We start from the raw sequence: 27,923 nt of genomic DNA on the forward strand, positions 1-27,923 counted from the left end.
ACGGACGTCCACGGGAAGAGGGCGCTCTGATCAGTCTCGAATCTCAAGATCGGTAAAGAAGATAACTGTAACGATATGAAATTTGTGTGAATTTTTATTCTACATAGCGAAACTATTATAAATTGCATGAACATCTGCAGACTAATAAGATGATAGATTTACTCTTATTCTTTGTCTGTGCACAACAAGACTCACATCAATAATATAGACAAAAATTCGCTTCATTACAATTGCGTTCAGTTTTATTACTTCAATATTAAATTACAAATTACAATATAAATTACAAATATATTATATATATACAAATTCAATATAAATTACAAATTAAATTACTTTAATATTAAATTACAACCGCAATTAGACTGCAGATATTTTTTTGAATTTTTATTTTCATAGATTAATTTGACAATGCTAGAATTTAACCCTTTGCACTCAGATGTCCTCTCTTAAGAGCAACAGAGCAAAACTGTTAATTACCTACTATCTGCTATTATGCTACATTCAAGATTAATAATTGTTGTTTCATAAAATCTGTACGAATACAATCTTATACAAAATTCTGCTTAAATAAATTAATAATATTCCCAATGTTATACCGTTTTATATTTCACCTGAAGCATTATTTATCATTTAGAATTATTTTAAATGAACTAAAAAAATTTAACCGGCATTTAAGCAGATCAACAATTGGCTAACGCGTTTGTCTGATTACAGAAAATACACCGGAGATCGACAATGAGGAAAGTAAATACCTCCGTAAAGCTAGCAATTAAATTGTAACTGCGCCAACATCTTCGCCGCGCTGGAAAATGAATCCGACGCCGATCATAGGAAGCGTAGATGTCGCTGCGATCGTTCGAAACCGAATACGACGCATATCAATAGAATGGCGAATTCGAAAATATTGCTGATCAAAAGCATAAAACACCTGTGTAACAAGCGAAAGAAAAAAAACACGAGAAGCGTTTTATAATAATAAAAATAAAAATAAATAATATTATCGCAATACCATTCGTTTGGCAATGCATAGAATTTTCTGATTGGTAGACCAGATAGAAACGACGCGTGACCAGCCAATGAAACGTTAGAAAGACCACGGTGACTTTTCATCAACCGCGACGAAGACGAACAAACACTCGAACCACAAACATATATTTTATATCTCAACGTAAATTCCGTAACGATTCGTTGACACGCATCGACAACGTCGCCAACGACGTCGAATTCTCGTTCGAATTTGCCGGTGACTCGGGTCGGTGCGCGAAGCAGCCGCAAGATGGCGCGGCGGTCTACAAAGAACGCGGCATCCCACTTGCCGCACGGATCGTTCGCTGGGCAAGGGGCAGGGCGGGGTGTTGCTGACGTCACTTTCGGCAATGTCCGCCGCCACTCGAGTGGCCCGATCTCGCCCGAACGGGTCAATGTCTGAGGAGGCTTCGAAAAATTCGTAGCTGGTGTGGTGTTCCCGTGCACGGCGAGGAAAGAGAAGTCGTCGATCGTCTAGGATTAATACCGTCAGGAAGAACAAGTTCGCGGCTGGACCCGTTGCCCGGCGCTGGGGTACGGAGGCGTCGTTTCGATCGCATAGTGATTTCACGGCCGTCGAAAGCGGAGGTGGAACAACGACGACGACGACGACACGGACGACGGCGGCGGCGACGACGACCTCCCCTTCGAGCAACGACGACACGGACGACGGCGACGTCCGCGACGAGGAAGGACGTCCATGTCGGCGTCAGGGGGGCCCCCGGTCGTTTCCTTTGCGTAGCTTAGCGCCCAACGGCGGCGAAATGTTGTGCACAAGCCTGGCAAGTCGACAACGTCGAGCCTGAGGAGCCCGTGAAGCGCGTGAAAGAGCGACGAGGACCGTGAACACCGATTCAACGTAACGCCGAGAGAGACAGAGCGAGCGGGCGAGAAAGAGCGGCGGTGTGGAGGAGGTGAGGCGGTAGCGCTTCCCCCCGCGCCCTCCGAAAAGAGTACGGGAGCGCGAGTGAGAGCGAGAGGAAGACGGCGGAGCGCGCAAGGGGAAGAGAAAGGAGGAGAAGAAGGAAAGAAAGAACGAACAGAGACAGGCGAACTCACTGCGCCGTTAGGCCGAAAAAGAGAAACGGAGAGCCAGGGGAAAGAACGGGCAGAAGAAAAACGGAGCGCGAGTGACCGCGGTGCAGAGCTAGAGAAGAAGCAACCGACAACCATTGTCGGAGGCGTTGTCGTCGAACGGATACAAAATTCATCGGCGACGGCGAGGCGCATAGGTCGGTAACGACGAAGAAATCCGACCCGTCACAGAGCAGAGCCAGACCGTCGCGTAGTCGCGCTATATAAGAAGGCTAGACGAGAGTGCGGTGGTGTGGCTGCCTCCGCTGTTCGCGAGACCGTACGAACCGTTCCGAAAACGTCGGCCCCCGCCGCCCCTCGCGGCGACACAGCTCTCCGCGACGCTCCGCGCCCTCGTCCAGGCTATTAGGTAGTTAGAAGCGCGCCTCTCGGTCCGCGATATACTCCTTGACAGCGGCGGCCAATACGGAAAGATTGTCGTAAATTGTGTCAATTCGCCGCGTAGTTGGACGCCACCGGCGCGGTTATCGTGGGCCGCCGGTGGACATATTTCGCTTGGACAAGAGAAAAGAGAGGATCGTGTTGGAAACGTATATCGTACAGCCGAACGAACGCCTGTCGGTCAAACGTGCTCGCTCCTCTGGTGCGAACAGAGGTAGTGTGTATAACCCCTGGTGTGCGCGCTTCGTTCCATCGCGACGAAACGTTGATTCGTGAGAGAGTCGCTGCCATCGCCAGCAGGCGACCACCATCGACGGGTATATACGAGAGCGTATCGCTCGTAGGAAGGAAGTGTCGGGAGTGTACGGAAAAAAGAAAAAAATCGTTCTCGGCGCAAAAACGTTTCTTCTTCCTTTCTTCCATTTCTGGCGTCACCATTGATCATCTAATCGTCACCGTTCCTAACCACGGTTCTCCGTAATTTCTTCTTTCTCGATCTTGCGCGCGCTTTGCTCGCTCTTCCCTCCCTTCTATTCTTCCTACTCTCCCTCCCGCCCTTCTTTTCTCTCTCTTTCTATCGCTCACACCAATTCTCTCTCTCTCTCTCTCTTTCTCTCTCTCGCTTTTCCTCTTTCTGTCCGTGCACAGTCCCATCTCTCTCTCTCTCTCTCTCTCCATTCTCTTTCTCTCCCTTGATCCGTCGATCGAGCACGGCCGTGGCGTAATATATAAAATAACCGAGCCGTGCGGACGTGTATGCGTGCGTGCGATGTGATTATCGTTCGTGTTGTCATTGATGTCCGAGGTGGTGTCAACAACGACGAGAACGACGAAGAGGACGACGACGGCCACGACGACGACGGCAAAGCGTTCCTGGCTATCTTCACGTGAGGCGTTCGCGAAGAGGAGGAGGAGGAAGTGGCACGGCCAGCCGAGGCGGCGGCCAGCGGAACCAGAGGCGGCATACTCCAGACCTCGGTGTCAGGTGGAGGAGCCGGTGAAAACGATTTCAGGATGAGCGGCCGACCGAGGACTACCTCATTCGCCGAGGGCAACAAGGTGCACACGAATCCGCCCCTGGGCGGCATGAAGATCAGCAGTGAGTACCGTAGGACGTGCCTTAACCTCTAGAACAGCTTTCGACTCTCTCGAGGCTTCTCCCCTCCGTTCTTGCTTCTTCCTTCCCTCTCTCTTTCTCTCTCTCTCTCTCGCGCGCGCGTTCTCTGCCTCCTCCGCCAGGACGCCTCCCACCCTTCGAGTCTCCCCTCCCGCCGCGCGCGCTCTTTCTCTCGCCGCCTCGCGCTTGCTCGCTCTCGCCTGCCTGTCCGTCTCCGAATGCAGAGCTGTGCGTCTGCGTGCGAGTGCCTGGGTTACTCTTGGGAAGGCGATGGAGCGGCTGCCCGAGGAAGAGGGTAGGGGGGATTATTCCTTTTTTTTCTTTTCCTTTCTTCTTCTTCTTTCTCTGCCCGATGCTCTGCCGCTTTAGATACACCTTCCTGTCGCGATTCTTCTGCCTCTCTATTTTAGCGGCTTCCGGCTGAATTCGATGTTTACGCGGTACGCGTGTCGCGAGTGTGTCCGACGGCTCGCGCGGTCCCTCCGCTGTGACCTGGTGAAAACGCGACGCTGCTCGTCGACCAGAACGCGCCACTTCGCCGTCCTGCCAGACAGTAGTCCGTCGTTACGCTGTTTCACGTTTTACGAACGTTCCGTCGTGGCCGTCGGTTTTCCCCGGGTGATGACGATCCTCCAGTCAAGATTATGTGTATCGTGATGTCGGATGTGCACGCCGAACGGTAAACATTGTATTCGGCCAAATTACCGCCCCGGAGATCGTTCTTTTCACTGTTTAGACGACCGGGTAACGTAGTAGCGTGTTGCTCACCAGAGGCTGCATGAAACACCTCTGGCAGCGGACAAATTGTTCAGTAAGGTGTGACCAGTTTGAACCGGAGAGCTAACTGTAGTACGATGTTGGCATGTTCGATTATCCTTGTTGATTGCATGAGACTGGATTTTATAGTTTAGGAACGTTGTAGGCTCAGGATAGCGTTCGTGTCAATAATATGTCCGATGGATGGATTGGCAAGGATTGATTGTATTGTACTTGTCGAGAGTTTCGAGGCAACCGTTTGGTCGGTACAAGCCTGCACTTATTGTCAGCTGTCGATTCAGGCTCCATTCGAACGCAGAAGACGTTCGAATGTACTTTATGCACCGTTAGCAAGCAATCGATTGCTGTTCGCTACGGATTCCACTTGTACGATACTGTGTTAAACGGTACTGTAGAAAGGAGTGGCATTCGATTTCTGAAATGTATCGATGAACGCAGATTGAACGAACAGATTCGCAATGTTCTCTGTATTGCCTCCCGAAATCCTGTGGTATATGCACAGCGAAGGTGTGGAGCGTTGAAAGATGTGTTCCAAAGCGTTACGATAATACTATGCGAATGACAGGAGAACGGTTTACAGCTGTTAATTCGGAGCAAGTCTTTTTATAATAATAGCCCGTCACTTCTATAGAAACAAAGGATAACGACAGGTGGTGAAAAATAGAACTTAATGGAGCAGTTAACTTTTGCCAGCATTAGTGCTATTAGTAGCTTATCGCTGAAAATAACGAATTCGTTTGTTACGGCATGGTTGCTTTTAAGTTTAACTGTCACTTAGACAAATTGTTTATTTAGATACATACATAGTTTTTAGTTACACAGTTATTTATTCGTACCTATAGAGATAAATCTCACAGTTAACGCAATTACAATGTTCCACGACTACAACCGTTCATGTAATTAGGACAACGTCTATTTAATCCTAGGTAAATTCTATGACGAACTCGACTCGCATGGAACTTTCCAAGCGTTGAAAGCTCTATCACAGCTCCACTCGGAAAGTAATCGTCTAGACTAATCCTAAACACTCACTTTATCAAACGAACGTGCTTTAATCTCTATCGAACCCTGATGTTGAAATACTGTGACTCGTAGACAATTGTGCAAACCGTTCCCGGTTCTTTCTTTGTCATAACACAAAAACACTTTCCCGGTTCAGGCTACCATTTTATCTCTGTCGGGACAAATATTCGCAGTGTGATTAGAGATATTGGAACTTCAGCCAAGGAGACAAGAAAGTTTTCTTTCCGATTGTAAATCACGAACGCGCGCGGTTTTCACAAAATATATGCGCAGGACCTTCGGACCGACTCGGGTATACCCGGGAAAACATAATCTCCCGGGGGAAGAAATTTACGAGGTGTGGTTCATAGCGGTGAACAATCGGGTCGTGTCATCTGCCTGAAATTTGGGATACGCCCTTTCTAGTCCCTTCCGAATTTCAGGTATAATATCCTCTTCGGTCCCGGGGCACAATAAAGGGGACTCCGTAACACGGCGAGAAAGGAAAAATCAGAATGCTCGCCGCGTAGCCATCTTGCATCGGATTCCGTAAAATCGTAATCCCGTCCTTAACGGCTTCCAGAAAGTCTTTTCTTCCGTGCGACCGAACGATGTGTTTCAGGTTAATCGAAGTAATTTCGAAGTGAATTGATGCATTTGTCGAGGATGAAATTCGAGGTCCGGAATAAATTAATTAAGAAATTCGGAATAATTGGGAAACCCTCGGAGCCCGGAAAATTCGAACGGCAGTGCGTTTCTGCGCGAATTCCTTAGAGAAAAAATGTGTTTGTCGGCGGCACGTTATCGATACGCACAGCCAATAATCTCGGCGGCCGAAGGACGCGCTGATATAATTTCTATACGCGTTATGAACGTCCGTTGCGGCTCGTTCGGACGATTAACGGCTCTCTATTGTTCAATGTCGCAGTTGAAAAAGCAACCGACTCGACAATGTTAATGTTTAATGCGGGCTTTCGCCTATATCGGGTCACGCCCGAAATAAAGAGCCTTCGGGTCTCGATTCTCGTCAATCGGCGGCCGATATAGGAAGGTTAATATCGACGCTGTTTCGATCGGGCTGCCTTACGCGCATCGGATTTTTGGCGGGCATTCGATCCACGCGCAGCTCCGCTGCGCGTCCGAGCCGCCGCAACCGCAATCGTGCCCCCTGTGTGCCGCCGCGCTGGCACGTAATTTTTCTGCCAGCGTTGAAATTCGTCACCTTCGCCGCGTACGGCCGCCGCCGTTCCTGGGATTAAACTCCGTGAATCGGATTAACTTCGATCCTCCTGGCTGCGCGCGGCCGGTATATAGAACGCTTTGTTACCTAATCAATTTACGTAATTGCATAAACGAATTGCACGCCGTGGGTGATGATTACACCGATCCTTGTTTTCCCCTTTACGCTCCGGTTGGACAATTAATTATGCCAACGGTGGTGCCTCCCCGGTGATTAGTTCGATTATCCACGGCCGAGAGTTTCTCTTACGGTTTGTTCCTCTGTCCCCCGCCGGTGAATCGAACAAAAAAAGGTATCGAATCGAATCAGCAATATTTATCCGATGTATTCCCGGTGGAATTTTCCGAAGTCTCTTTCCCTAGACTTCGCTTCACGCCGAGACGCCCGGCGGTCGTAAAACCCTCCTCCCTCGTGGAAATCCTATTCAAATGCAACGCTGTCCCGTTGCAGTTCGGGGGTGGGGGGCGCCGGTCCGGTGGGACATTCCGGCGGTTCGGAGGTCGTCGATTCTTCTTCGCCATTTTCTTCTCGCCGCTGAAATTTCCCAGCGACGAAACGTTTCCTTGCTCGAGAGCCACTGGAAAAGACGAACTTGCAATTACGGACGGGTCCAAAGTTCACGCGGTAGTGTTGATAGATAAAAACGTCAGGCATGCACGGAGTTGGGAAAATTTTATTTTCAGCAATAAATAACTCGTTATTTATTCAATACAGAGTTATACAAGGTGAATTAATGTTTTATTTGCGAGTGATAATTAGACTTTTTATTCGATTCAAGAATTATTTGAATGACTTTACAAATAATTTATTGCAAATGAAATGTTATTTTTCATTTGGATTTTGGGGAAAAACGAGTAAATAACGTGCGCTTCTCGTTGTATATTATAAAATGGAAATTCTGTAAATTAATTTTGCAAGTGAATGGTTATTTATTGTAATTCTCGCTTTTGTTTATCGCGTAATAAATATCAACGTCCATTTATTATTATCGAAGAACTTGTGAAATATAATAAGCAATTAAACGATAATTAATAAACAATTAAAATTCTATTTATAAATAAGAAATCAATTTCATCATTTTACACATTTTATTCAGATAAATAATAATCCTTGGCTTTGCTTTAAAATTCCATATAGCAATTTTTCCTTCAAACAATCACTGAAGATGAACATTTTCATAAATAATGTTCAACCCATCGCAGACTTCTAGCCACATTATTCGTTATTTCTCTTTCGTTTCTTTTCGCGAAAATCGCGCGAGCCCCGCTTCGCTAAATATTCGAACCAATCGTTTTATCGAAGTTCCAACGATAAAACGGTGTTCCTTTCGCGGCGGTGCGATCACGGGAGCCCGGGCGAGGCCCGCATTTCGAGTAACGAAAAAGGCGGCGGCGGAGTCGCGGCGGCCGGCCGATTTAAAAAATTCATGCTCTCCGGAGGGGCTGCGGGCGCATCAGCTCGAAATGATCGTATGACACATTCATGGGTGGCACACGGTGGTGGTGCCCGGCGCACCAGGAAAACTGGGTCAATATCCTGGGCGCCGCGTTGTGACACGCGTCGTCGTTCGCACGAACGTTCGCTGCGAACAAAAGCCAAATAAATCGAGGAAGTTTTTCGTCGGCGAGCCGTCGACGTCCTCTCATGCTGCCAGTCGCACGATGTCGTCTTCCACGCGCTGACTTAATGAGAAGCTTCGTATTAGACGCGACCCGAAACCGTCGCGGCATCGGGCGTGACCGCGGTAATTAGTGTCGCCGAAGGCGCGTTGGGCGAGTCCTTGAACCTTCGATTCTTCTTCTTCGTGACACTGGAAATTTTCGTAAACATATTTATGTTATTTTATAATGTTATATTGTATTCATTATTATATATCATATTGATATTATGTTATGTTTAATTAAATAAATGTATGTAATATTAATATATATTATAGTAAAATGTATAATTATAAATATAGTATAATATATATTATAAATAAAATATATAAAATTATATTATTTTATAATGTTATATTATATTAATTATTATATATTATATTGATATTATGTTATATCTAATTAAATAAATATATATAATATTAATATATATTATAGTAAAATATATAATTATAAATAAAATATATAAAATTAATATATGTATGTTATATATTATACAATATATATTATGTTAATATTATATTATACTATTTATATTAATATCATATATATTATATATATTACAGTATTTATATATTTTTTTTATGCCATATCTCGAAAGTTTTATACAATCTAAATCTTTGATATTTAGTCGGTCTGAAATTTCGGAAGAATTGAAATCGTTCGATTCAGTTTTTAAAAAGTGGTTGTGTTTTGAACGTGTGTTACAGTCACGTTTGCACATCACTCTAGAAATAGTATATAATTAATATTATACATTTAATATTAATATATAATTAATATTATATATTTAATATTAATATATAATTAATATTATATATTTAATATTAATATATAATTAATATTATATATTTAATATATATTTATATTTAATATTATATATTAATATATATAATTAATATTAAATATACAATAATATTATCCGCATATGGATAACGCGACAGTCAAATATTACACAAAAATTCTAAAAAATCGTGAAATTCCCAATAAATGACAAGCCTTTCCGTGTAATTAACTACCGATTCGTCGTCGTTCTACATCGATTTCGAAATATTCGAGAACATCTTAGAAATCCTCTCCGCTGTCTTCGCTCTTTTCACGAGCCCTTTTTCCGTCGCGAATCGCCGCGACGACGCAGCCCGACCCAGTTTCGCAGCGCAGCGCGCGTATATTATTCAAAAACTTCTTAAAAAGAGCGATCCGGTACCCGGATCGCTCGTCGGTCGTGTTCCGTCGCCGACGGAAGACGGCGCAGCCTCCGGTCGAGGCTCGCTCGGCCGTTCGCGCTGGAAGAAGAAGGTCGATCACGTTACCTGCTCACGTGCTGCGATCTGGGTCAATATGCCCGCGTGATATTAAACCGCTCGCGACACGCAAATTTCACGACTCAATTGTTCTCTCCCCCCACCCTCCACGCCGCCGGTAATCTCGGCGATCCGGAGGCTCTAGCGTGGCCCGCGACCGGCGCACAGTGCGCCGGATCGAAGATATTAGTGACTTATTGGCAAAAACCTGATTCTCTCATATCGATGTCCAGTCAATTTTTATCGCTTGTTAAATGTCCATTACCCTCGAAAGTGGAAATATTAATAAAAATGATCGTAAATTGTAACAGATACGACAATTTATAGTCGAACATTTCGAACGCTACATTCGACGCCAAAAATATGCTTCTTTTCAATGTCCCGACGAACTTAATTAACTTTTTTCCTTTGCTTCCTTTTTTGACATTAGGAGGCAATATTTATCGTTAGATAACAGTAACTTAAATTAAGATTATCGTATCCTATATACAGGGTATCCCAAAAATGTCTCGCAATCCGAAAGTGGCGGGTTCCTCGGATCATTCGAAGCAACTTTTTCCTTTACAAAAATTTTCTCCGAGGCACCGTTAACGAGTTATTAACGAAAAACAGTGACCAATGAGAGGCGAGCTCTGCTGGCGCGAGGCGACCGCGCCAATGTGCGGAGCTGGGATTCGCGCGCCGGTTGGCTGGGCCGCCTCGCGTCAGCCGTACTCGATTCTTATTGGTCGCTGCTTTTCGCCGCGATGCCGAGCGACGGAGCGGACCGACTTGAGTACATAACCGTGTTCCGATCGACGCGCGGTTCGGCCGACGAATGAACGAAAAGTCTCCGGTGGCCTGCTCGGGAACGCGGCTCGTTAAATAACGATTAAGGGTACCCGGGGAAACGGTGCTCGACGACGCGGGTACCGTTTCGCTTGACGAGAATAACGCCGACAGATCCGATTTATAAATAATCGCGCCCGATGACCGACCGCGCGGCAATTACGTATCGATATCTCGCGGTTGCCAGGCAGAACGGAGACAATGTGACGGTGCGCGGCCGCTCCTCCCCCGTCGGCCAAGGATCGATTATCCTTGCGACGGCGTGGCTGTGACCTCGAATGGCCAAGTTCACGCCGATCGAAGATCGCCCGTTACATTTTCGTCGTCGAATTTCTTCGGTAGCTGCGCGACCCTCCGCGCAGAGAGACATCTCCCTACGGAAATGGAATCTCCGCACGGTGGTGCTGGTGTTGTGTACAGGGTGTCCCGAAAATGTCTCGCAATCCGAAAGTGACGGGTTCCTCGGGTCATTCGAAGCAACTTTTTCCTTTACAAAAATTTTCTCCGTGGCACCGTTAACGAGTTATTAACGAGAAACAGTGGCCAATGAGAGGCGAGCTCGGCTGGCGCGAGGCGACTGGGCTTCGCGCGCCGGTTGGCTGGGCCGCCGCGCGTCAGCCGTACTCGATTCTTATTGGTCGCTGCTTTTTCGTTAATAACTCGTTAACGGTGCGTCGGAGAACATTTTTGTAAAGGAAGAAGTTGCTTCAAATGATCCGAGGAACCCGCCATTTCCGGATTGCGGGACATTTTCTGGACACCCTGTAATATCCTTCTCGGAAGAATCGAAACGGGGCTCGGATCGGCCCGCCGCCGGGCTAAGTGTCCGCAATTAAATTCTAATTAAACGCCTTAAAAACTCGGCAAATTGCCGGCGCATTACCATTTCCTCCGGTTTCACGTTTCCACGAACCTGCGCGAGCCATTTATCACGGCAGATCCACCGCTAATGACATGCGGTTGCCTTCGCAAATTAGATTCCGCGGCGGAGTTCATGTTTCAGTAATCGAATTTCGGGAAGAGAGGCAGGCTCCCTTCGGCTCGGAAGCCTTTCGGTGTTTTGAGTTTCGCGCGGGCTTCGTTCTGGCTTCGGTAAAAATGACTCGGAAATATAAAATATTTGTAAATATTATTTTTCTGTGTTAAATGAGGCACTGGGTTAAATAGTTTGAGATATGTGGTTTATAATGTGAGCCTGAAATACTTAATTTAAATAAATATTATAATAATGAATAATATTGTATTATATTAAATAAGAAATAATATCATATCATATTAAATGATAAATAATATTATATTATATTAAATAGTAAATATATATATATAATATCATATCATATTAAATAATAAATAATATCATATCATAGTAAATGATAAATAATATTATATTATATTAAATAATAAATATATGTTATTTATTGTACATGAACAATGTACACTTGAATATTATTTTCATGAAATTGTATCGACCGTGCAGCTGCGAATAAGCCTTGGCATTTCTGTTCGTGTATTCAAGATAAGTACGTTGTTAAATGCAAAACAGTTAAATGTTCCGATTACATTAATTACTTAAAGAGAAATATGTATAAAAGAAGCTTGTTCGCAACTTAATGCGTCATGCAGATTTGAAGAAATTAAGAATGAGAAATTTCTATTATTATTCTAGACTTCATCCATTCTAGAATCATCCGCACTCACATTATCTATAGAAGATATTAGCGTTGAAAAAGAAAAACAGTCCTAATAAATTCAAGAAATTATATAAAAGAAACCTATTTAACCTATTTAAATGCCTAATTTAACCTTAGACATTTCTACAATTAAACTCTGACGATTTATAGCAATACAGTCATGATTTTTAGCTGCACTTTTCAGTGTACATCGCCATATAGTCTTAGTTTATTAATAAAAGTGACGTTGAGTTGAATTTATCTTAAAAGTTCAATTAATTTCAGATCGTTAATAACTTCTCAATATTATTTTCTAAATGCATATAATAATTACGAGTTTCTTCTAATAGCTAAAAATCTTTGCTTCGTTGAAAAAAGTCAACGGAACATTTTTTTTTTAGGCTAACAGACGAGGAAATAAATCTCTAAATAAACCATCACCGTCAATTCCCTCGTAAAATTAAAATTCGTCAGCAAAAATTTATTAAGCTCCCTCAGCAGCTTTTATTTATTAAATTTTATTTATTTGATAATTTTAACGTTATACGTACCCGAGAAAATTATGGTGTTTTGCTACAACGAATGGAGACGTTACTGCGTCGATTCCGTTTTTAATAACAAAATTCCAGCACGGGAGAAAATTTCTCGGTCGCCGTGTAGGAACGAGAATTTTACCTTTAGAAATTCTGCGACGCTGTTCCATCGTGACACGCGGTTGGTTCCCCTTTATACCCAAGAACGTCCCAATTTATCTCTAAAAATACGATCAGATCGCTACGTAGATCTAGGCTAACCGAATGTAATAAATCCGATGCACTCCAATTTTCTTTCGCGGTCGATAAGAGTCGACCGGCTGCGCCGCCTAGACCCGTAGGTTCCTTTTAGAAAAAAAAAAAGAAGAAAAAACTTCGGCGTCGCTTCGAAGTAAATCCGAGTAATCCCGAGGACTACAGGCGCGCCCCGTACATTTTTAAGCGGGCCGCGGCACAGTCGAAGTTACGACGCCCCCCACCATAGCGCCGACGGCGGCGCGCCCCCCACCATAGACGCAGTCCCGTATTTCTAAAGCGTCGCAGGTTGCGCCGCGAACGCTTTTATCGAAGCCCTCTCCCGCCATTAGCCGGCGCATTTATCGGTCCGGCCACGTATCCCAGGCCGCATAAATATTCATCGCGGCCGATTCGTCGCGCGTAAAACGGGGCCCCCCTTATCGCGCGGACTTATCTCCGAGGACCGCGGAAGGACCGCCGCCTTTATTTCTCCCGTCGATGCCCCGAGCCCGGCGACACTTGGCCGATGCTTCCTGGAAACTGCGCTTCCGAATTAATTTCGGAAACACGGACGCGCCCGAAACGTTTCCGCGCCGCCGTTTTCAGTCTTGACCGCGAGCCAAACGCTGAATTTTCCCGCCCGGCTCGCGCGACTTGATGGCATAAAGAGAGTTCACTGTGTCAAATTCTCGTCACTTTACTTCGTTAGCGGCGAGCGAGCTCTCCCCCCCCCCCTTCCCTCGAGTGCGCGCTTCTCCCGTCGCTCGCGCGACGCTCGCCGTTTTTCCTTTCCTTCGCCGCGCGGAGTGGGGGTTGGGGGGCGACCAGGCACACAGTGGGCCGGATCGAAGATTTTAGTGGCTCTTTGACAAAAACCTAATTCTCTCGTATCAATGTCCAGTGAATTTTTATTGCTTGTTAAATGTCCGTTACCCTCGAAAGTGGAAATATTAATAAAAATGATCGTAAATTGTATCAGATACGACAATTTAAAGTTGAACACTTCGAACGCTACATTCGACGCAGAAAAATATACTTCTTTTCCTCGCGATGTCCCGACGAACCTAATTAACTTTTTCCTTTGCTTTCTATTTTAATATTAGGAGGCAATATTTCTCGTTAGGAAACAGTAGCTTAAATTAAGATTATCGTATCCTATATACAGGGTGTCCCAAAAATGTCTCGCAATCCGAAAGTGGCGGGTTCCTCGGATCATTCGAAGCAACTTTTTCCTTTACAAAAATGTTCTCCGAGGCACCGTTAACGAGTTATTAACGAAAAACAGTGACCAATGGTGCTTTATTGCACCCACACTGGTTACGAGGACCCGCTAGTAATTCCAGGTACGTTACCATTGTAATGTTACAAATAGTTTGTGACATCATATTTAAACAATTTTTTTTTTCACAAAAAATGTCAATTAAAATTAATTAAAAATTATTGTTTAACAAATGTTAAAAAAAATTAATTATCTATAGTTGAAAATAACTATTTTTTTAATATTTTTGGTGAAAGTTTCATTGCAATATCTTTGATAGTTCAAAAGTTAGAACAGAATGTCACTTCCTTTTCTTCGCCGCGCGGAGTGGGGGAGGGGGGCGACCCGGCAGTTCGCTTGCGGGGGTTTGTGAATTATTTCAGCGTTGTTTCAAGGTTTAAGGTTATGGGAGGCCGTTGAATTCGTCTCGATGCCAGTTGGAATATTAACCAAAAATGAAAAATGTGTATTAATATTTATAAAAATCGAGGTGACCGATGTTTCTTTGCGGGAAGAACGTTTTCCTGCGTATTTTTATATTATGATTTATAGTGAAGCGAATGCTGAGCAACTTTCGTGGCGGAAACGTTCGCTTGCCAGGTCGTCGGAAATGTATGAAACGTCGTGGTTTGTTGTGAAATTCGATACGAGCGTTGAACGCTCACACACGTTACAGTAATGTTTTAGTGTAAGTCGGAACAAAATGTGTGATTCTTCTCTTCGGCGAGGTTTATGGGTGAAAGGAAATTAGGGTATATTAGAAACAAAAATTTTGTCTCGTTCTGTCAGGCTAACGATTAAGAACGAAGAAATGCTATTCAGCTGTGAAGGGAAATCGTGGTTCAAGGAATTGATAATAGAAATAAAATAATTTGAATTTTTTAAAATAAATTTGTGTATTTTACTGGGAAGTATTTATTACGGTTCCTAGATCGAAAATGAATTAGTTCGGGAATTATTAATCCTTTTTCAATCATTCTCGGTCAACTTGAATTTCCTTTGATCACCAACGAGAAAGTAAAATTACGATTCACCCGATTCATCGAAAGAATCGCAGATCTTTTATCCGAAGCAGAAACGAGATCGCCAAGCTGTCTCATTAGGCGACGGCAGTGCCGCGCGCCGCCTCTTTGTCTCAAGGCGAAAGAAGTCGCATCCCGGCACCTGACTCATCGGAAATTGAGTTTATTCGCGGAATGTGTTGCATTGTCGGGCAACAAAAGGCCTGCCGCTGAGAGATGATATCCGAGAGAGCGGTTACAAAGCGCGCGCGCGGCCTTGAGGTTTCCTCGAAATTTCTTTTCTCGGTTTGCATATTCCCACCGGTCGAAGTGTTCTCTCTGCCCAAAGTCCTCGATTTCCGTCACGCATTCCGCGAGTGCAGTCTACGATCGAGAAGCGGCCTAGCGCGCGGAGTGGGGAGTGGGGAGTGGAGTGGAGTGGAGTGGACTGGCGCGGAGTGGCGGGGAGGGGAGACGGGGTACGCGTTCGGTTCGCGACGCCTCGGAACGAGTTTAAATATTCGCCGCTTTCGACCCGGCCTTCCCGGCGGCGATTAATACGCGACGCGAGCGCGCTCGCGGATCGAATCGAATCGAATGGAATCGAATCGCGAGAGCGGCCGGCCGCGCGACGTAATCGCGATCGAAGCCTCGCGGCCGAACGTCGTAATCGTTCGACGCGCGCGCGCGTAACCAGCTTACGCAGAAAAAGCAGTTTTTATCTGCGCCACACTACACACGCCGTTATATAATGAATTTTTATGAGCGATCGCTCGAGTGCTGCAGTCGATAAACTAATTAACCGAGAGGGATAAAACGGTTTCGATCCGGCTGCGCGCGACACGCGAGCGCGTCGAAAGCAGGAGATTCTGGGATCGCGCAAAAAGTCTATTTTCAGAAATGAAAATTGCGAGCGAATTGGATTCTTTGATGAAGGGTTATTTATTATCCATCTACGCAGTTTGGTGCGATCTAGTTTCGTTGAGCTTTTTTTCGAGGATGCGTTTCGAGATAGAAAGTTTAGAGAACTTATAATAAAAATATTATTATTATTATTATTATTATTATTATTATTATTATTATTATTTGGTAGAATATACACGCTTAAATTGTTTAGGATAGATGGCTATTCTAACTGAGCACACACATACACTCACCGGCAAAAGTGAAGTGTAGTAAATCTTAACAAAAATTCAATTGAATAAAAGTTAATAAGTTAGTAAAAAATAAATAGATTAATTAAAATATATATATAAAATTAATTTTATCTTAAATTTCCCTACCAAAAAAAACAAAAACAACGTCATCCCCAATTTTAATCGAACGCGGTGTCCGCTCTGAATTCTGAAATTGTCATCTCGCACGGAAATAAAGCCGCGATTTGTCATTTCGCAAGCCAGGCTCTTGCACAACCGTTTAAACATCATTTCTTTTAAAAACAATGTCTCGTGAACGGAGCAAGTTCCCCGATCGTGCCAAGAATTTTTAATTCACCGGAGCCGCGGCTTGATTTTTCCGAGTACAGTAATGTCTCTCTAATTGACGCCCAGATTGCGCACAAAAATGGACAATTCGGGAAGACGAGACACGATTATTCGATAGCCTCGCGCTTTATTTTCATAGTTATAAATTGTCCACAATTATAAAAACGCGCCCCGCGAGGCTCGAATAATCGTAACTCCGCTTCCCAAATTGTCCATTATCAGTGGACAATCCGAGCGTCAGTAAGGGAGACATTACTATAAAACGTGTCGGGTACGTCTCGAGGGTCTCCGGACGCTGTTTTCAGAGCGGAAGTGCTCTCTCACGGTTTCCTCAAGCAACCAGGCAACAGCAGCGTCCTCGACGACCCACTCGAGGAGTGGGGGGGACGGGGGAGGTAACAGTCGCGCTCCACATCTAAAGGATAATGAACGCGAATCAGCGTCGTATTTTCGGAAATTAATAACGCGGATTCTGGTAGCAGGCCAAGGAACCATCACGAACCACGGGTTGTTTTTCTGGCTGGCCCAAGGTCAGCCGCGACGTTGCGCGAACGGCGTCGACGAGAGATGAGAGCGCGTTGACTCTCTCTCTCTCTCTCTCTCTCTCTCTCAAGCTCAATTTCTCTCTGAAATTCTCTCTCCCCCAAGTTCAATTTCTCTCTCCCTCTCTCAAGCTCAATTTCTCTCTCTCTCTCTCTCTCTCTCTCTCTCTCTCTCTCTCTTTGAAATTCTCTCCCAAGCTCAATTTCTCTCTCTCTCTCAAGCTCAATTTCTCTCTCTCTCTCAAGCTCAATTTCTCTCTGAAATTCTCTCTCTCTCTCTCTCTCTCTCTCTCTCTCTCCCCCCGTTCCCCGCGTCGAACGTGATAGCTGGCACGCTTTGTCGCCGACTTTTCCGCAGACGTGGCCGCACTCGAGGAACTCCCCTTCCCCCTCCCCGTGGAAAGTCGGCGGGGAAAGGTGTTGGGGAGAGCAGAGAGCAGCGTCTCTGTGACCCCGGAAACGCCCGGCGAGCGTAGTGGAAGGTAGACAAAGGATGGCCAACGACGATAATGGCCCGGAGTGATAAAGGGAGGCTCGCGAAGCTGCTGCTCCTCTCTTGGACAGCGTGTCGGCTCCTGCGGTTATTCTTTGACGCCCGCGCCCCACCCCCGCCGCGCGGCGGCGTGCGCGGGGGTGGGGCGCGACGGTCCGCGGCACTCGTCGCGCATTATTTCGGACGGATCGATGCCGTGAATTAACCGACCGCAAATCCGGCGCCCCTTGTTTTCTCCTCGATCGATCTGCTCCCTCGATTACTGTCCCGAATCCGGGTCTGTCGAGTGACAGTTATAGCGGAGCAGCGCGCAAATAAATGCGCGTCGAATGCGGACGCCTGTGCGCGGCTTTTCGTATTCTTGGAAGTTGGCTGAACGGAGAAGTTGAGGATCTGTGTGGCTGCGGTGGCTCGCTTCTCGCTTCGAGCGAAAATGTGGACGCTTGTGGGTGGGGGAGGGGGGCACTAGTGCGTATTACGTTACATTTTTTTTTTCTTCGTGGCGTTCCGTGTGTAAACAAGGCCCGAAGGTCGAGCCGGAAATTGAAGGACTCGCGCGAACTCCTCGGGACTTCTTAATTCAAAAGTTCATTTATTTCGTTATTTTGATTTTCGTTAATGTAACTTTTAGCGTCGTGTTAGCCTCGTTTCGCTGATCAGAAGTTGCTTCGAATCACCTCAGGAACCTCCCATTTCCGGATTACGAGACATTTTCGGGACATCCTGTATATATAATATATAACACAATATATAATATTATATTATTTTATATATTAATATATATGAACTGTTGTTCATTAAAAATGCCAGAAAAACATTTTCTCAAGCGTATCAATCAACAGCTACGTATCATCGTCGGTACGTAACCCTTTCGCGTTAATCCAGCAAAAGTAGACAATACGCGACGGTAAAATTTCCACAGCAAAAGACTCAACAGTGATAAAACTACGCATTGTCTCGCTTCGCTTCCACGAGTGTTGCAATCTCACCTTCGCTGGCTCGGTCGTCGCGCCCGTTTAACGCTTCACCGGGTCGCGAAGAGGATTCCCCCGTTGGCGGGGATATATACAAGGTGTCCCAAAAATGTCTCGCAATCCGAAAGTGGCGGGTTCCTCGGGTCATTTGAAGCAACTTCTTCCTTTACAAAAATGTTCTCCGAGGCACCGTTAACGAGTTATTAACGAAAAACAGCGACCAATAAGAATCGAGTACGGCCGACGCGAGGCGGCCCAGCCAACCAGCGCGCGAAGCCCGGTTCCGCTCATTGGCTCGGTCGCCTCGCGCCAGCCGAGCTCGCCTCTCATTGGTCACTGTTTTTCGTTAATAACTCGTCAACGGTGCCTCGGAGAAAATTTTTGTAAAGGAAAAAGTTGCTTCGAATAACCAGAGGAACCCGCCCCTTTCGGATTGCGAGACATTTTTGGGACACCCTGTATATCGACAGTTATCCTAGAGGTCTTTTTTCGACAGTTGCCGAGAATCGAATCGTTCGTTTCCGTGTTCCTCGGGCGAGGCGCAGCGTTGCCTCGGCCATGCGACTGTGCGAAGCGCGCGTCGCCTTGAAAAGCGACAGGCGACTTCTCAATAAACATCGGACGATGACAACGCACGCATCAAATACGGCTCGGCGTTTTCCGTTTCGAATGAAAATCCCCTGTTTGCTCTGCACACATACACACACACACACACACATCGCGCACCGCCGCTTGTTTGACTTTCGTTACTGTCACTTCGGCGATATTAACTGTGTTCGCTGCTGCTACTGTCCGACGCCGCATTTTATCTGCGTACTCCGCGGCTCTGTTTTGTTAACCCCTATTTGCCTTGGACAGTAGCGAGCCGAGAGACCGCAGCAGCGCCGTAAGCGGCGCGCGAGCCCCCACCTCCCGCGCCACTGTCCGCCGCCGGGTGACGCATTCTGCCGCCGTTAGAGGCGGGCCCCATTGGACGAGCGTTTGACCTTAGGATTTTTAATGATGCGGCCGCGGCCAGCGGTCGGCCACGTTGCAGCCACTTCCATAATTAATGCGGCTCGCACGACACGTTTATTAAGCTAATTAGAAGGTGATTCGGTTAACCATTTATTGACCACCGCAATTCCTTATAACCGAGCGCGGATGTCGCGGCGACTCGGATTCAGGAAAAAAAGCCACGCTCCCACGTGTTCCGCGCTCTCTCTCTGCCAGAGGAATAAATTGGGCGTAGTCATTGCGTCCTGAACTCGTCCGCAGTTAGCTTCTTATTGATCTCGGTCCTCGACGATGCCTCTCTCTACCTACGTTCTACATCTCTCGCGACATAATAGCGACGTAATTGCACACACACAAAATTTATTTACATTGTCCGTGAATCTAATATCTTGAAATTACTTATTGCCATTTTACGTCGCTTTTTAGTATGCGTATGCGTCTGGATAAGCTGAGCTTAAATCTTCACGAACGTGTAAGGATGTTTCTTTTTTACTAGACCACCCGGTAGACCGAAGAAAAGCACGAAATACAGGGTGTCCCAAAAATATCTTGCAATCCGAAAGTAGGGGATTCCGGAGGTGATTTGAAGCAACTTTTTCCTTAGCGAAAATGCGATCCGCGGCTTCGTTTACGAGTTATTAACGAAAAACCGTGACCAATCAGAGGCGAGATCGTTTGGCGCGAGACGGCCGAGCCAATGAGCGGAACCGGGCTCCGCACGCTCGTTGGCCGGGCCGCCGCGCGCCAGCCGAGCTCGCCTCTTATTGGTCAGTGTTTTTCGTTGATAACTCGTAAACGAAGCCTCGGAGAAAATTTTCGCAAAGGAAGAAGTTGCTTCGAATCACCTCAGGAACCTCCCATTTCCGGATTGCGAGACATTTTCGGGACAGCCTGTGTAGATCTTCCCGGAGCTTTTAAGCCCGCGGACACTTTAAGAGCGCGAAAGGATTGCAGCTACGAAGGAGCCGATATCTCAGCCGCGGCGCGGTTCTAAATGGCGGCCATTAAAGTTCCGCGAGCAATTTCCGGGTCAGAAGCGCGCGGCACTTTGCGCGGGATTCGATTTGACGGTGTAACGGAAGTTACGTCGGGGCTGCGAGAGGCAGCTACCGCCTCGGGGACACATCGTTGTCCCGCGCGCGCTCGCTCTTCTATTTCTGACAGCGCGCGCGTGCCCCGGCCTTGGTTGTAACTCACTGTGTCAAAGTCAAAGTTGACCGAACCATCTAGACGCCGCTGGAAAACCGGCCGTAATCCGATTCGGAGGGACAGTCTCGGTTGATCACGTAGATATCCGTGTGCAGGGTTGTGTCTTCTCGCCGTTAGATCAGTTATTCCGATGATGGACGCCGATCGGATTTCCCCCCGAAAAACTTCAATTTTTCTTGAAATTATACAGATGCCGCCTAGATTGATCGTACCCAAAATTATTGTACAAGCGAGAAACAGGAGGTTCCTGAGGTCATTTGAAGTAACTTTCTCCTTTACAAAATTGTTCTCCGAGGCTTCGTTCACAAGTTATTAACGAAAAACACTGGACCAATGAGAGATCGCGTACGGCTGACGCCCCGCCCTCGCGACCACTGCCGCTGCGTCGGACGGCCGGCGCGACGCGGCATTCGCCGCAAGGGCGGAGCGCCGGCCGCACTCGCTCTCCCATTGGTTACAACCCTCCCAATCGTCGCTGTTTCATATATGGTACAGAAATTGGAAAGTTCGTTTCATTAGGCGACTCCTAATGTATTTGGTGACGAAATAATATTTGGTAAAGGAATCCAACTTTGGAGAACTCCGAAGAAATGAATTATTCGAGTATATATTGCTATATATTATATTATTATATATTGCTATATATTATATTGTTATATATTATATTGCTATATCTTATATTATTATATTATATTATTAATGCCCCACGCTCGACACATCATAGAAAACAGTGCAAACGATTAAAATGATTCATCGAGGCCGAGAGTTGATTTTTATTCTAAGTCCAGCAAATTGAATCGTTATTATTTTTACAATTATCGAAAGCCTCATTAACAGTACTCAACATCTCTATGGAAAATAATATATATATATACATTCACGAGAACTCGATCGGTTATATCCCCGGTCGGCCGTTCGAAGAGAAAGGAAAACGACGCCTAAGAAGGAGCGACGCGTAGAGGCGATATTGCGCCCACGTACGTTATATCGATGGCTCATTAAGCGACGGCCGCCGGACGCGGCGCCACTTTCTAGCGGCCGGTGGCGCCACCAGCCTCGAAATAACTGTGGCTCTCGGTTAGTAAAGCAGAGCGTGCGAACAGCAGTGACACCGTGGAATTTCGCGTCGCGCCCTTTCCCTTCGACCATTTTCAGGCCAATCGATACCATTCTCTCTCTCTCTTTCTCTCTCGCCGACCACTGTATTAATGCGAACTATATACATAACCTAGTCGAATCACGCTCTTTCGAACTATCCCAGAACAAAAATGACAACTCGTTTCGGATTGGCGAATTTAACGACGGCCAGCGAAGAAACGTATCGAGTGTTCTATGTATATTTACGAAATAAATATACAATAATATAATTTAAGTAATATTAATAATATTATATATTATATTAATATTATTAATATTTATTATTATATTTTATATTTATTTATAAATATTATTAATATTAATATTATTATATTAATAATATATATAATAATATATAATAGTATATATAATAATAATATAATTCGGAATCTCCATGTACATTCGGCGATCCCGGCGTTCCGATTAACAACTCGTTCTGCCCGGGTAGAAAAAAAGGTGCCGTACTAACCCACTGGTGTCGAGGTTCCCCGAGATTCTTCGAGAATCTTCTCTATTTTAAGCGTGTTCGCCGCGATTGCGGTGCATCATCCAGATGTCGAGCACGTGTCCCGGGACTGTCTAAACTCTAAACAGAGGGCGGAAAATAGACCGCGCGCCGAGGACCGTGTCCTAGAGTCCCTCCGACAGCGTCGTCCGCCGTTCCGCCGGCGCTGCCGTGTCCGAGCGCGCACGTAACCATGGATACAGGCGCGATCGCGTTGCGCCATTTTATTCGACCGCGCGCGTATCAGGTGCGCATGGGGACGGCGCGCAGCGTCGTCCAGCCGCGCAGCAGTGCACACGGTGTGTCGACCTCGGTGTCGCGTACATCTCGCAGGGAAGATCGCGCGCTTCTCGCGCAGTGCGAAGCGGTCGCGTGTGCTCTTTTCTCAGCAGTGCTCTCTTTAGCGTGCTCGCGCGCGCGATCGGTCGCCGCGTCGGCAGACAAGCATCGCGAACATCTGGCCCATGTTTTCATTGATCTGTCATCGTCGACGAGGAATCAGCTGTTGCGCGTTTCGCCTTCCGACACAGAGTCGTCCGTCCCCGTTACACCAAGCCCCCTCCCCGTCCTTGATGAACACGCGTTCACCTTTCTCCATTCATGCAGCCGGGACCATTATGACCCGCGCAGCGATACCTTTATCCCCGCTGATCTATCGCCGGCGAATCGCCTCGAATTAATCCCCGGCCCTCTCTTATCGATCAACAGAGCGAACATTCCGTTCCGTTCCGGTACGGCGATGTGACCCCACCCAGAGCCGGCCACCTGCTATCTCGGGAATCGTTCCCGGAAACGTTTATCCGTTTCGGCGATCTTCGATGGAAGACTTTTTTCTTTTTGCACCTGTGCCACCTATCGGCGAATCTTGATGGGCTCGCTGTAAGTTTAACTGTCGGCGAGAACATTTGAAATTCGAGTCGGTGGAAAGAATCGCGGGGGGGGGGGGGTTGAACGATAGAACAGTGAATTGTGGGAACGGTAACGTCTTGTCGTGTCCTATATTTGGAACGTCGTGGAATAAAGGGGCGAGGGTTTTTAATGCGCGCAGGGGAAATTTGGATTTAACGTGTGGAAAGGGCTGCGTAGGTACTACTACTACTACGCAGCGAGGAAAAATGTGCGCGGTCTATATTTGGAACCTTCGGTGTCGGGGCAACGGTTCCTGGACCTTTTTTTGAATCGTGTTTTATTGCGGCGCGCGTTGATGTTGGATCCTCTCGTAGCGAGAGAGAGAGAGGCAGAGAGAGAAATTGAGCTTGAAAGAGAGAGAGAGAGAGAGAACCTAATTCTTATAATTGTTGTTGTTAATAATAATTGTTGAAACCTAATTCCGGAAATGGACTGCGAGTCCTTACAGAGTGCGACTGTAAACGAGGTTATGTCGAGTCAACCTTGCTGCCGCACGCTCTGCAATCCTGGGCCCTGCCCACGGTATCCTCGCCGCTCTAATAATAACGCGCTATATATTTCGCAAATCTCGTATAAATCCGTCGTCTGTGCACAATCGAGCCGTTCGTACGCTTAACCGGTGACGTCGGCCGCGCGTAGCGGTTCGACACGTGAGCGCGTGTGCGCTTTCGTATGCACGTGACAACGTGAGTCGGCCGGTCGCGTGTCAACACTCGACCGCGAGAGAGAGAGTTTCGTCGGCGTCCTACGTGACACGGGGGCCGCGTGTGCAGAGAGGTATCTTTCGAGCTTCCGGTAATCCCTGGAATCCTTAGATGCGGCGTCCTGACGTAACGCGCGTCGGGCACCGCCGGGCTTTTCAGCGAGACACGACACACCTTTCCGCGCCGACAGAGGGAGAGACGCGCGCGCCGCCCGAACGCGCGCTCCGACGGCGGACGAAAGGAGACGGGCGGATGCTTTCGAGCCGGTTAGTAGGCGTACGAGAGTCCCGCGCGACGCTGGTACACACGGTCGATACCGCCACACCACGCCACGATCGGCCGGCGCAATTGGATTCTGGGATTGCCGTATCGCAAAGCGAACGCGCGAGGAACCTTTTATGCTTTGATTCCCCTACCCGGCTTACCATTGACGAATACAAACTCTCGATGAAGATATGAAATTGAATTTAACAAATCTGCGACTAGTATTGATTTTGCAACGGGAATATGGCACACACTATTTAACTGTTGTCAATGGCCTGTCGGCGGGGGCCGGCCGACACGGACAATACGGCCGTCTTCTTCCGAGCCAGCGGTGCTCAACTTCTGCTCGCTGGGGGGAAGTCAGCAGTGGGGAGATCGCTTTTCGAACGAAAGAGCGGGTTGAAGCTCTGTGATGCATGTAGTGTAACCCCTTTGCACTTCGTTCCGGACGTTACGTGCCTGTTGGTCGGCGCCGCTTTGTCGCGAAAATGCGCACTTATAGAGATGCTGTAATGTTTAAATATGCTATTATATAAATAGTACTGTATAAATATGCTACTATATAATAGTACTATATAAATATACTGTTATATAAATATAGTGCTATATAAATATGCTACTATATAAATACTAGTATATAAATATATACTACTATATAAATGCTACTATATAAATAGTACTGTATAAATATATACTACTATATAAATAGTACTATATAAATATATACTACTATATAAATATACTATTATATAAATATAGTACTATATAAATATACTACTATATAAATACTACTATATAAATAGTACTGTATAAATATAGTATACCTTTGGAAGCAAGGAAGATATTATAATGACATTCAAAGGGTTAAACGATATGTTAACGCTTTCGCGACAGAAACCTGAAAAATTTCATAAAATTAAAATATTCCATTTGATTGAATAAAAATTGCGAAGCAATCTTTTACGGCATATATGACATCAATTTTTATCTTACAAGGATATTTGATGAAATAAGAATCATTTGTTTACTTGTGAAAGATAATTTATTTGTTTTAGGACATTTCTTTTTTAGAATTATTGAGATTCCACTGAGAAAGAGAGCTCGTTTCTTATCTAATTGAATATAAAGTATAGTGTCGTTGATCGGGTATTACACACACTTACCGATGCGGCTTCACTTTAGGCTTCGCGTTGATACTTAAGTTCGAGACACATAACCTATACGTAGGGGCTGAAAGACAGTCGGAAGACAAATAAGTGATTCAACCGGTAAATTCCCCCTAATCGAGGCTCAGCTTGCAAAGAAAAATAGACAATTTAGGTGGTGGAAATACGATTATTTATATTTTATTTACTTAAAAAATTTTAATTATTATTTTTGATTTCATTTTAATTATTATTATATATATTTTATAGTCACCGATTGTTAACCGATTGTTATAAAAACCAGATACAAGGATAGAATAATCGTGTCTTCGCTTTTTAAATTGTTTATTTTTGTGCGCAATCTGAGCGTCAATTAGGGAGAATTACTGTACTTAGTTTTCGGTAAACATCGCTGCGGAAAATCTTCTTGGTTTTCACGCGATATAATAATGATGATGATTATTATTATTATTATTATTATTATTATTATTGCTATTATTATTATTATTATTATTATTATTATTATTATTATGGTAATGATGATTATGATAATGGTGGTGGTAATGATGATTATGATGATGATTATTATTATTATTATGGTTATGCTGATGATTATGATTATTATTATGATTATTATGGTCATGATGATGATTATGATTATTATGATAATGATGATGACGATGTAGACATAGACACGCATTCGTTTTCGTTATTCCGAAGGCATAGTTGATTCCAGGAAAATAGAAAATAATTGTTCGACGGAAAGCTGGCGAACGGTATTGTTTGCCAAGCAGACGTAATCGCAGAAAATCATTTCCAAGCAGATGTAATCAGAATAAATTCAGCTATTATCACGGGTACACACACGTCTAATTAAAATTACCGTCTGTGCATATCGGCTGTTAATTGTTGAAGCACCGAGTCTGTTTCAACAAGGGAAATTCTTACGAACACTTGCCGGAAACGCGTTCTTAATACGCGATAACGCGAGATTATTGCAAGATCGTGGATTTTATGCTTTTCTGATAAAAAAAAATGATTAGAAAAAAGGAATATATATATTATTTTACAATTCAGTTAAAAGGTTTTCATTTCGCTAAAAAAATGCGCAGCCTACTTACTGCAGCATTTACTCCTTATCGAGCGAAATAATCGTTTCATGCGGAACCATCAATAATAATTAATCGTCGGCCGCATTAGAACAATTAGATCGTAAGCGGTTTTCACAACGGTACAGCAAAATAATTACGCTAAAATAACTGACGTTGTCGTAAATCACGACGCCGCGATCGGTAATCTCGTTCGCCCCGCGGTAATGTGGGAAAGGAATGCGTGCGAGAGAGCGTATTCAAACACTTGAGAAGCAATTTTCACTTTCTAGCCGGGGCGGCGCTCGTGTTCGGTACGAGCGCGCGGGCACGTGACCGACTCTTTATCGCAATTAACATACTCCATTTGCCCGACGGAGTAATCGGCGGTCCCGTATGATAGCGATCTCTGCTGCTGATTGCTCGAACTGTGTGCCGCCGCCTCTTCTCCGGAGGACGCCCGTGGTCGATGATACTTCGTGTCGGTAATGCAGGCAATTATTAAAGACAGACGTTTTCCGAAAACTCTTTTTTATCTTACGAAGGAATCTGCACTCGTCCGGGTTCTTTCTTTTTTTCTTTTTATCGTCTGTTCATTTATCGGAGCATCGATTATTTAAATTGGAAATACGGAGAATACAATGATGAAAATTGCGTGAATCGTTCAAGCCGAAAATCCCCCAAAAATTCGATCTCTATGGAAATAGTATTTTGGAAAAAATTTTTTGCTACGCCATTGATGTAAAAATATGCATGGAAAAAAATTGGATGCGATATTTAAGAGAAAAGTAACATGTTTCTATATTTTTTGTTATCGCTGTGCATAATTTTTAATCGTTTAAAAATTGCGTATTGTTCAATGTCGTGTTTTATTTTAATTTTAACATATTTCGAAGGGAATACGAATTTTAATTTACAAGATTTAATTAGTTTTATAATTAAGCTCTTCAATCATTTTCAAAGATTTTAAAATAATACATTAACACGTGCTATTCGATATTTATGCTATTTTTGTCGCAAGCAATTTTGAAAAAAATTCATAACAAAGCTTTTCCGTTGAATGAGCAGAGAGATATTGGCTGGGAACATCTGCCGATGACTTACCGTATCTCCTCTAATAACGCTCGTGTGCCTGCGCACTCGACGAAACAGCTCAGTCATTGATCCCAAAAATAAAGCGAGATATGAATACGCATTGTTCTATCTATCGAACGTGTTTTGCGTAGGAACACAACACGCCGGCTCGTTCCGACACTGAAACCGCATTCGAATTGTAACCGAAACGTTCTCGCATTTATTACGCTCGTCCCGGCTGTTTATCGCGATCGAAACGGGGGTCTCGTCTC

General features: G+C 45.2%; 1 protein-coding gene and 1 long non-coding RNA gene across 8 annotated transcripts in view; one reads left to right on the plus strand and one right to left on the minus strand.

The window, feature by feature from the left end:
- The first annotated feature begins 2,330 nt into the window (after positions 1-2,330).
- The window catches only part of LOC117221214 (glycogen synthase kinase-3 beta), a 73,625-nt gene continuing 48,032 nt past the window's right edge, over positions 2,331-27,923 (plus strand). For 4 of the 6 annotated variants that reach the window (XM_033471980.2, XM_076526834.1, XM_033471982.2 and 1 more), the window contains exon 1: positions 2,331-3,601. In XM_033471980.2, the coding sequence (XP_033327871.2) occupies positions 3,517-3,601 (85 nt within the window). In that variant the 5' untranslated portion in view covers positions 2,331-3,516. Of the gene's footprint in view, positions 3,602-3,896; positions 3,915-4,139; positions 4,299-27,923 lie in introns of those variants that run through there. The other 2 variants (XM_033471984.2, XM_033471985.2) reach the window with 2 other exon arrangements.
- The window catches only part of LOC117221217 (uncharacterized), a 41,272-nt gene continuing 18,496 nt past the window's right edge, over positions 5,148-27,923 (minus strand). The window contains exons 1-2 of one of the 2 annotated variants that reach the window (XR_004490451.2): positions 18,636-19,693; positions 5,148-8,448 (exon numbers count right to left, since the gene is read on the minus strand). This is a non-coding gene — a long non-coding RNA (uncharacterized LOC117221217). Of the gene's footprint in view, positions 8,449-18,635; positions 19,694-27,923 lie in introns of those variants that run through there. The other variant, XR_013034932.1, reaches the window with a different exon arrangement.

Source organism: Megalopta genalis, chromosome 16 (genome assembly GCF_051020955.1).
Source record: "Megalopta genalis isolate 19385.01 chromosome 16, iyMegGena1_principal, whole genome shotgun sequence".
In the NCBI taxonomy this organism is placed as follows: Eukaryota; Metazoa; Arthropoda; class Insecta; order Hymenoptera; family Halictidae; genus Megalopta; species Megalopta genalis.